Source organism: Choloepus didactylus, chromosome 14, assembly GCF_015220235.1.
Source record: "Choloepus didactylus isolate mChoDid1 chromosome 14, mChoDid1.pri, whole genome shotgun sequence".
Lineage (NCBI taxonomy): Eukaryota > Metazoa > Chordata > Mammalia > Pilosa > Megalonychidae > Choloepus > Choloepus didactylus.
Window position 1 is genome coordinate 60,925,183 of NC_051320.1, and position 11,422 is coordinate 60,936,604.

Here is an 11,422-nt window from a genome sequence, read left to right on the forward strand (position 1 = left end):
CATAAATTTTAAATAGATCATTTCCTCACTTCATTTTGTCTTTAGACATATAACATTTCTTTCCCAAACTGGAGCTATGCATTGGCGTTGGTTTTAGTTCTCAGTGAAATAATCTGTCTCTCCATGTCAGTGATCATACACACTTCTTATTGAAACTCAGTTTCAGCTCCTCTGGAGAACAGAAATTTCTTGCCTCATTGTTTGAAAATCTTTAAAATGATGTGCTACAGTTTTTTCTATTAAGATGAGCCCAAGGACCTTCTATATCAAGATGAGCCTTTATTTTGCTAGATTAACTTGACATATCCTCAGCAAATTTGGTGTTTCTCACACAACTCAATAACAGACAGCAGACAAAATGTTAATTTTATTTGTATGAATTAAATTTTATTAAAATTATATATATTGTTTTTCCCTCCTGAATGTGTGAATAGTCCAATTTTGATTAATGTAGAGACAAGAAAACTAAATGATTCTGGCTCATTTAAGTTTTCTAGATAACTATTAGTTATGTGAGGATAAACTCATTTTTTTTTCTCTGTTTACTGGCATGCTGCTTATTACTTGAAACTATCTTGAAGGTGAAATCTCATTGTACAGTACTGCAGATTCAGAAGGGATAAGAGATTGCTCTTATTCCTCTTCTTTGGACTATGTATATATTTAAACCAGATTGTATTTAGAATTTGGCATCTAAACCTCTCTCCCCAGAATGAAGTTTATGTAAAGTATATCTCAATAACGCTGTTTAAAAGAATTTTAGACATGTAAGGTTTTCCTTTACATGATTTTCTGCCTGGTAATTCCTAAGGGAGTACTAGTTTTTAAAACATATCTGATTATCATCTGATTACAAATGGTTAAACTTTGTACAAACATGTAAAAAATCACCCAGATCTAAGTAAGTGTAATAGTATAACACTAATAGTGTGGAGTCCTGAACATTAAATCTTTAGCAGAAGAAAATTGTATATTGATTGATTATGATATTTATTGGGTCATAATGTATTTAAATTTTCTTTAATGCATATGTTAGTGATTGTTTACTGTGATAAAGTGCAAAGAGGTCTTCAGGAGCGATCCTACATAGGAAGAATTACCTCATGTCACTGGTCACTTCTCAATTAAAAGTTCCATTAGCAGATGATTCTTGCTTCTGGTTTGTATAGTGATTGCATTTTATTGCCTGTAAATCAGGCTTTCAGACAGGGAATAAATAAACAGCTAAAGTATGTGTTAATGTCATGTTGAACTTTTTTTACAGTTAGAAACACCTAGGTCCATTTAAGCCAGTTAAGTTCAGAATATTTATGGAAGCAGATCCTTTATCATATTTGAATTCTATTTGAAAATGGCTTTTTTTTTTTCCTTCAGAATATTGATTTAATTGGAACAGAATGCCTATAAATCAGATTATTTGGTAACATCATCATCATTTATTTTGAATTTTTAATTAGCAGATTATGAAACTTGAGCATGGTTTGTAATTTTGTATTTCAGTAGAATTCAGTGTGCATTTAATGTATCACATAATTTTGGCAGTTATCAGTTTATGTTGAAATTTTTGTGGGTTGCAAAAATTTATTCTTCCATGTCATTAGAGTCCTTTTATACAACGTTCACTGTATTTGCTGAGACTTTGAAACTATAAATTGAGGTGAATACCAGTAATACTTGGTCCTTAAAATGGCAAAGCTTCTCTTTTATAATACTTTATTTTGAGTATTGAAGCTCATTAAGGGCCATTGTAGTTGAGTTTCTTTGACAATTATTTGAGTAAGTGCTTTGATCTCTAAAATTAACATATCTTTTCCCTTAGTTTTTGTTGTTGTTGTTGTTGTTAAACATAATATTTAGCAAATAGTTAGTTGGTCATTCTGTGATCAGCATAAGCCTTCCAATTAATGTTATGACTTTTGTCTTACTTTGATGTCAGCAAATGCCACAAGCACACTTTCTCTGATTCTCCCGGTAATACACAGTCGACAGTTCTTTGAGTTTGCTCTTGTTGACCTTTAACATTTTTAGGAAGCCAAAAAATCCATTTATAAATGATTGCTCCATTTGAATTTTACCCCTTCTATGAATTGTACCTGCTATTATAGTATTCTAAGAATCACAATTTACATTTTTTTCATTAAAAAATTTTTCAAAAAAAAAAAAAAAAAGAATCTAGTACAGGCACAGAAAACTACAAAATATTTCTAAAAGAAACCAAAGAAGACCTAAATAAATAGAAGGACATTCTATGTTCATGGATTGGAAGACTAAATATCATTAAGATGTCAATCCTATGCAAAGCAATTTACAGAGTCAACACAATCCCAATCCAAATTCCAACAACCTTCTCTGTAGAAATGTAAGAGCCAATCATCAAATTTATATGGAAGGGTAAGGGGCCCCAAATGGCTAACAGCATCTTGAAAAAGAAGAATGAAGTTAAAGGACTCACATTTCCTGATCTCAAAACATAATACAAAGCCACAGTAATCAAAACAGCATGGTACTGTCACAGGGACAGCTGTGTAGACCAATGAAATTGACTTGAGAGCTCAGAGATCAACTCTCACATTTATAGCCAACTGATTTTGGACAAGGGGGCAAAGATCACTCAATTGGGAAAGAATAGTGTCTTCCACAAATAGCGCTGGAAAACTGGATCTCCATTTGCATAAAAAAAGAAGAGGTCTACCTCACACTTTATTCAAAAATCAACTCAAAATGGATCAAAGACCTAATTATAGGGGCCAGAACTATAAACTCATAGAAGAAAATGCAAGGACGCATCTTCAGGACTTTGTGTTAGGCAACAGTTTCTTAGACTTTACAACCAAAGCAAAAGCAACAAAAGAAAAAAATAGATAAGTAGTACCTCATCCAAATTAAAAACTTTTGTGCTCCAAAGGACTTTATCATGAAAGTAAAATGACAACCTACACAATGGGAGAAAATATTTGGGATCCACATATCTGATAAAGGTTTAATATCCAGAATATATTGAGAAATCCTTCAATTTAACAACAAAAAGACAAACAATGAATTAAAAAATGGGCAAAACATTTGAATATACATCTCTCCAAATAGCTAGAAATCACGTGAAAAGATGCTCAACTTCATTAACCATCAGGAAATGCAAATCAAAATCATGAGATACCATTTCACACCCTGTATTGGTTTGAGGCTGTTATGTACCCCAGAAAAGATCACGTTATTTTAATCCATTCTTGTGGATGTACACCTTTCGTGGGTGGGACCTTCTGATTGGGTTATTTCAGTTGAGGCTGGCCCCAGGGTGGGCTTAATCCTCTTACTGGAGTCCTTTATTAAGAGAATAAAAGACAGAGAAGCCCCAGAGAAGTTGAGCGATAAAGCCACAGATGGAGAAAGCAGAAACTAAAGAATGAAACCCAGTAGAGAAATACCAGTAGATGCTGGCCATGTGCATTGCCAGGTGACAGAGGAGTCCAGATATTGTCTGACGATGTCGTGATTTGGACATCATCAGACAATAAGAATTGTAAGCTTGTAAGTTAATAAATCCCCTTTGTAAAAGCCAACCCAGTTTTGGTACATTGCATTTTGTCTGATTAGCAAACCAAAATACACCCATTAGAATGGCTGCTATTAAGAAAAATAGAAAATAACAAGTGTTGAAGAGGACACAGAGAAATAGGAACATTCATTCATTGCTGATGGCAATGTAAAATGGTGCAGCTGCTGTGGAAGACAGTTTGGCAGTTCCTTAGAAAGCCAAGTATAGAACTACCATATGACCTGGCAATCCCACTACTAGGTATATGCCCAAAAGAATTGAAAGCAGGGACTCAGCAGATATGTGCACACCCCATATGGCTTTATTCACAATTGCCAAAGATGGAAGCAACCCAGGTGTCCATCAACTGATGAATGGATAAATGAAATGTGGTGTATACATAGGGTGGAGTATTATTCAGCCTAAAAAGAGATGAAGCCCTGATACATGAGACAACATGAACCTTGAAGACATCATGCTGAGTGAAGTAAGTCAGAAAAGGACAAATATTGTATGATATCAGTGATTTGAAATAGTTAGAATAAACAAACTCATGGGGTCATAATCTAGAATATAGGTTACCAAGGGACAGAGTGGGGACAGGGACTAAGAAGTTAAGGCTTTAAATGTACAGAGTTCCTATTTGGAATGATGGAAATGTTTTGGTAATGGATGGTGGTGATGGTAGTATGACATTCTGAATGTAATCAGCAGCACTAAAATTCATATCTGAATGTGATTTAAAGGAAATGTTAGATTGTGTATATGGTAACAGAATAAAAAATTTTTTAAAAATCCATGGGACTACACTACACAAACAGGGAACTATAAGTTAAACCATGGACTATAGTTAAGAGTACAGTTATAAAAATGTGCTATTATCAATTGTAATAATGTTCCCCATCAATGCAAGGTGTTAGTAATAGGATGGTACTGGGAATCCTGTATTTTATGCATGATTATTCTGTAAACCCACAACTTCTCTAATAAAGAAAAAAAACTGATAAAAATCATCTAAAACCTCTGTTTCTAGTACAGAGGTGGCAGATGGTAGGTCCTCAATAAACATTTGTTAAATAAATGTGTTGAATGGCAATAGGGCAGGAGGCTGGAGACCAGGAAATAATAATTTTTGAGACATTCACGTGGGTAGATAAAACCTGGAAATGTTGTGGAATCTCTTTGGAGAGAAAAGCAAAGGGCCAAGGAATGAATCTTAGGAGAGATATACAATTTGAAACAGGAGAAGGAAAAAAAGCCAATAAAGCAGACACATAAGGACTAAATCAAAGAAGCAGGGGGAGAACTCAGAGTGAGTGATTTTACAGTCTTTTGTGCTCAAGATCCCAAAAATAATTCACTGAGTAAAAGTAGGCTACAGTTGCTCATGCTGCTGAAAATCAGAGATTACAATCTGTAGTTCTAAATTATTTCTAAAAGTTTGTCTCATTGAAATGATGCCCACTAATATCATGGGACGTATGTAAAAATAGAGAAAAAATCTGATGATAAAATGTAGACATCGCACAGAGGGCATGGCAGAACAGTTAAATTTAATAAACCCTAAAGTTTTGTTTTGTTTTTTTTTTAACATGTAATCTACCTATCCATTAGTATCGGAACTGCTTCCTCTAACACTTGGATTAAAAAACTCACCTGTCGCAGGTAGCTTTCCACAATCATTTCAAACAGGATGTTGAGCCTGATAAAGTTCTGAATCTAGGACTGTGCTTTGTATGCAAAAAGTGCTGTTTTTTAAATTCTCATAGGATTTGTGGCTAAATATATGAAGATTTTTTTTTACTTCTGTTTACTAAATCAGCAAACCTGGTTTAAACAGCTAGATTAGAGGACACCCATTACACTACACATTGTCAATACAAGAATCAGAGAACAAAGATGCTAAATTATTTATTTGATTCAGTTGTGAGACAAGAAAAATTTGAAAACATGAAGTCACAATTGGCTTTTTTTTTTTGCTATCAATTTTATCTACACAAATACTGTAATACACAACTATGCATTTTAAAAATATCAGTGATTATATATAACACAGGAACGTTAATATCTAGTTTCATGGATTTTTGAGTTCCAAGGTAATTGGACTTTAGTAACAGGAAACTTGTCATTGACTACAACTGAGAACTCAATTATTTTAAAAGAAATAATGGGTATACATTTACCTGTTTGAGTACTTTTACCAACTTCAAATAATCTATTTTACTTAAATATATATCATGGATGAATTGCCATTTTTTTCTTCTAATGTATAAAACCCAAAACAATCTCTCTTTAGAAATATATTTAACTCCTGTCTTAATTCATTTATGATTCGAAATTGTTTTTGTTTTGGTGTTTTCTGAACCAGCAACGAATGCAAGTTTTCTTTGAAGAATATTATGTAAACACTTATCTTCAAATTCTTGCATTTAAGAAAAAGATCATACAATTTATAAGAGTTGTAATTCTTAATTTTCTCTTTAAAATAGTTTTGCTAGTATTAGCCATGTGCTGGATTAGCCAAAATGAGGAAAAAAATCTCTGCACACCTCTGATCTAGACTTGTGACTACCATTTATGTTATGGATGTATGGCTTTTCAAGAGACTTGAGAGTTTGTCCTCCAATTTCTTCAGTGTCCCCAGTTCAAGTGCTTGCTGCTTCTTGGGCTACAATTCCAGAAGAAACTACATTATTAAGAGAGCCTTCATAATGACTTTAAATCTAATATCACTTTGATCTAAATTTACACTATTTGTTCCTTTAATGGATCAATTAAATATTCATGAAGATGAATACAAAGAAGTTACCACCTCTTCATTATTGACCTGGCTCACTCATAATTAAACAGAATGACATTCATAGTTTGTTTTGATTGAAAACTGTGAAAACAGAAGCCACATTTTCTCAGTGACGTTACCATTGTCAAGAAGAAAATTAAGGTCATAAGATTTTTCCTAGATCGTATTAAGAAATTAGTGTAGCTTAATCACAACTAATTTACTAATTTACTTTCCAGGTTAACGAAGAATATGAAGAGGTGATACTTTTTCTTTGAAACAATCTCTACATACATGATTTTGAGAATAATTTCATGTTAACTTCAACATTCAACTATATTCTTACGTCATCATTTTAAATTTAAAGAAATGGTTCCTTACAAGACCAAAATAACCCACAGGCCATGAGGTTGGTTTTTCCCTTTTTTTTTTTTTTTTTGTTTTTTTTGTTTAAACAAATGTGCACCACGATGTTTCAACAAGTAAGGCAAATGCCATGAATATGAAAGCTGCAGTTTGCAATATATCACATCTAGTATCTAGGGATGTGAATCACACAGAAGTGCTATTCATTCTAATTAAACAATCAGGTAACATTATGACAACATAGTTTGCAGCATCAAAATTGTCCATTTAAGTTTCTTTTTTCTTAATGATCAGAGGTCCCACGTTGTCTCCAGTTTCCTCATTGTGTTTTATGTGAGACCCATCACAGAGTGGAAACTTTTTGGACCTCCAACAACGGCAGTACACAGCTTTATCTCCCAAATCCTCCATGTCAAAAGCATGCACTACCTTGGGGTTGTCTTTCTGGATGTGAAGGTTTACCATAGCTTTATTGCGATGATCTTTAATATAAAATCTTTTGTATGCTAGATAACCAATTGCAGCTGTTCCAGCAGCAATGGTAACTGCTGCAATCCATTCAATACCCCAGCTCCAGGGAATGGTGGAGAGAAGCAAGTTCAGCATAGTCTGGTTAGCCTCAGCCTCTGAGGAGAGTTGTCTATTCCCAGCATGGAGTGGGCTCATATGCTGGAATTGGAAGTCAAACTCATGGCGTCATTACTTGCAAGGCGTGTGCACAGGATACCCACAATTGGCTTTTCTACCCCTCAATATAACCCTCTTCAAATGTTCCAGACTAACTAAAGATCCCACTAGCTAAGCAGGAGAAGAAGAATGGGAAGGGAAGGAAGAACTTGTATTTTACCTGTTTCTGTGATCCCAGTTGGATTTGGAGAAATCAGCGAGGAGAGGACAGTCTTGCTGCCCCCATCAGGAGTTGCCTCAGATCTGTTGATATGCAATGTAGGAGCAAGCAAGGAAGCAGAGACATCTGAGGAGGATGTTGGGTTGCTGCTGACAGCCCCAATCCTCCTGTGGCTCCAGAGGCATCTGGGAAAGAGCAGTCAGCCTTCCCTGTGCTCATGCGAGAAACACAGAACACATGCTTGGGCAAAAAGTTGGTGTACCAGAGAGTGAGCAGAGGGCCTCAGTGCTGAGCAAGGGCCACCCAAGCTGAAGGAGCCCCATTGGAGAATGCATTAGAACTTGGCTATATCTCAGTGTATTGCTTATGTTGAAGAGGCCATACCTGAGGATCAGACTGGAGCAGGAAGCCAGCTAGGGGCAAGGTAGATGAAGGTTGGAGAAGCAGACCAAGTCTCTCATGGTCTGTGTTCACATAAGTCATCAGAGCATATCATCAATTTCAAGGAAAAATGGTTGTGGGTGGGGGACCCTGAACGTGGATGAACTTTAAAGCCAAAAAGACTGAAAAGACACTGAATTTGATGAACCTATTGGGAAGTGACTAGATTAAGCTTTCTGCATCAGACATATGGGGCTCATGCTCTAGAAAAAAATAATGTTACCCATTTTTGCAGATATCAGTTTGTTGATTGTGTGACTAGGAAATTAATACCCATCAAATGCTGATTTGTTCCAGCTACACCCAATTCCCTCTTCCACTTGTTATTTCTGGGATTTATTGGTGGTAATACCACTGGATCCTGCCTTAATCATTTGTATATTCACCACAGGTCATATGTCTCATCTAGACAGGACAGGTTAATGTACTTTAGAATGTCCATACAATGAAGGCAAGAACCCATAGTAGACACAAATCCCCCAAGATTAGGTGAGGAAGTTGAGAAGACTGTCAAGAGAGGCAGGAGCTTTTTGTAACCAGTAATAATTAGGACAAGCAGTATCAGGGTAGTTATCAGGGTGAAGATTATCAAAAACTTCTCTATGGCTGCAAAAGCTTCTGAAACCAACTTGTATCAGAACCTTCAATCAGCAAAGGCTGCTGAATCACTCAATCCAATTCAATTCTGACTCTACAAGGTAAGGGCAAACTTCTACAAGAGTGTCCTTCAAGCACCAGTTGCAACTTCTGGGGACCAGGCCACTCGGACATCTGTCCAACTGGCTACTAATTCGGGAGTTGCCACCACCTTCTCCAGCTTGACAATTAGCTAGAATGACTCACAGAACTCTCTGATAGTGCTATACTTCCAATTATAGTTTTTGTGTGGGTGCTTTTTTTTTTTTTAAATAGTAAAGGATACAAGTAAGAAGCTAAAAGAAGAAATGCGTAGGGTGAGCTTCCATGTCCTCTCCATGGAGTCAGTACATATATTCCTGGCACAATAGGGAAGTATTTTCTCAGCCATGGAAGCTCGTCAGAGGTTCAGTTGTCCTGGGTTAGAGGGCGGATATGATGTGGCTCGAAGCCCCAGCCCCCTAATCATATGGTAGGTCTTTCTGGTAGGGCCTCACCCTACCCTAAGACTTCAAGTGTGACTAGCCTCTTCCTGTCATCTCCTTAGTGTATGAACTGCCAGGTGTAGTTCTGGGCCCACCATGAAGAACAAAAGACAGTGCCATTACAGGGAATTCCAAAGATTCAGAGGGTGCTTCCCCAGGAACTGAAAACAAAGGCCATCTAAGTTTTTCATTATATTGCACAGAGTATCTAGCAAAGGACTGTGAATGAGGGCCCAGAAGGCAGGTGGAATTTAGCATTAGGGGAGGTTCCTAAGAGACAATAGTTAGACAGGTGGTCTGGCCCACATCAAGCATTTCTGACAGAGATATGAATTCAGTGGGAAGAATTTTGGTCCTTGGGTGAACTTCTAGAGAAAGTCAGGTTACCAAGAAGTTCAACAGACATAGGTGTTTGAGGAATGTGTCAGTGTGTGTCAGATAACTGTCACACAGTACTAATTAGCAAATCTAACTTAGTTTTGAATCATGGCTCCCTGCTTCCTTTATTTTCTCTTGATAAGAATGTGATTGATTTTATAGTCTGGGATATACTTGAGCCTGTTTCTGGTGAATACGTGGCCCCAGCTCTGTGATGGTCAATGACTCAGTCCTATCATTATCCACCATTATTTCACCCCTTTGAATGCCATGGAACTTTGACAGTGCCTTTCCAATATTATGTCCTCCATTAGGTTCTTTCCTGGGTCTTTGTCTGCCACACCCAATCATCACAAGCTCAGGTTTTGCCACCTTACCCACTTCTGGTCTCAAGTTTTGCTTCCTCTCATGGTAGCTCCCAGACAGATTCAAGGAACTTGAGAGTTGCTAGAGATGTAGTATTTCGTGATCATCTGCTGAAGGAAACTTTTGGAATCATCTGTATGAGATATATTTGAAAAAATTATGGAACCTTCAATATTTGGTTTCAGTTACCTTCAGAAGGCACCCCAAGACAAAGTGGGCACTCTGAGGCATCCTGCTCTATCAAGTCTAGAGAGAAAAGTACTCAAGTTTCATTTATGTAATAAGTAAAGAAAATGGTCTTCCTACTGTAGGTTCATTTTGCTAGCATCATTGAATGGCAATGGCTTAAAAAATTGTTTCTTGGCTGTCACTTACAAATGAAGCTTAGCAAGAGCTTTGTTTAAAAGTTGTACATTCCGATGTTAATACGGTCCTTCCTTGAAAAGCAGCTGCTTTTTATGGATTTTAAAAAACAATCGAGTTTTATCAAAGGTTCCCCTTTCATGTTCTTTGATTACTAAGCTATATAACTTAACCAAAAGATAACTAAGCATTAACCCACGTTGCCTTTTGTTTTTTATCGTCTTTTGAAATCCCATGAGTTTAGCTAAGTACATTAAATAGAGCATAAATCTTTATGTTGTTTCCATTAAGTCACATATTTGGAATGTATATCCAAGACTATTTGATCAATTGTAAAATATTAGCTGTTGCACTGAAGATTTGTGACATGGATTTTAACAAGCGAACAAACATTTCAGGAACACAGTGACCATCATTGGCTAGGCAGCATGGATGAGTTATGACACTTGGGCTTTAGAACTTTCAGAGTTTTTACTCAATAGTATTTGCAGATATACGTTGTGATGGCAATACTAAACATGAATGGATTTGAAAATAGCTTAAGGTTTTGAAATATTTTCCATTTTTCAGTTTTTTGTATTCTTATGATGATTGCCTCTCAAATTAAGTACATATTCCTCAGGTGATCATTTAAAGTCCTATGTTATTCTGCCCCAATAAAACATACATTTCTAACTGTATATACTCAATTCGTTTCTCATACTGTAAATATAATATAGATTACTCCCTGTGTCTGTCCCAGTCTCATTTTGTCATTTCTTGCCTCTGAGGCCTTGCTAATGTTATTCTCTCTAGCTAGAGTTTTCCATCCCTATTTCTCTGCCTATCAAAATATCATTCACTCATTTATTTATTCATTTGTTATTATTAAGCCCCTGCTATATGCTACACACTGTGTTTAGCATCTTTTAAGGTATAGTTTAAATATCATTTAATCCATGAAGCTTTTATAATTTTACCTCTCATTTCAAACTCATTATCTCTTTCTTTCTTCCCATTTTAACTGGAGTAGCACTTCATTTATACCTTTATTTTGATACATTAAATGCAATCTCATGTTATGATTATGCAGATAGTTGTTTATTCCATCATCCCCTCCCCAAGTCCAACTCTAGAATGTTGGCTTACTGAGGACGGAGGTTGTTTTTTATTGATCATTGTAATTGAAGTAGCATCAAGCACTCTGCCTGTATATAATAGATGCTCAATAAAATTTTGTTGCATTCTAT

General features: G+C 36.0%; 1 protein-coding gene across 1 annotated transcript; it reads right to left on the reverse strand.

Annotated features, from left to right (window-relative positions):
• Nucleotides 1–6,756: 6,756 nt before the first annotated feature.
• LOC119509577 (CDGSH iron-sulfur domain-containing protein 1-like) lies at nt 6,757–7,369 on the reverse strand. Its single transcript, XM_037803565.1, has 2 exons — nt 7,343–7,369; nt 6,757–7,244 (listed from the first exon to the last, which is right to left on the reverse strand). The coding sequence occupies exons 1-2, from the start codon at nt 7,367–7,369 to the stop codon at nt 6,945–6,947; spliced, it is 327 nt and encodes a 108-aa protein (XP_037659493.1). The 3' UTR covers nt 6,757–6,944.
• Between the last annotated feature and the right edge of the window lie 4,053 nt (nt 7,370–11,422).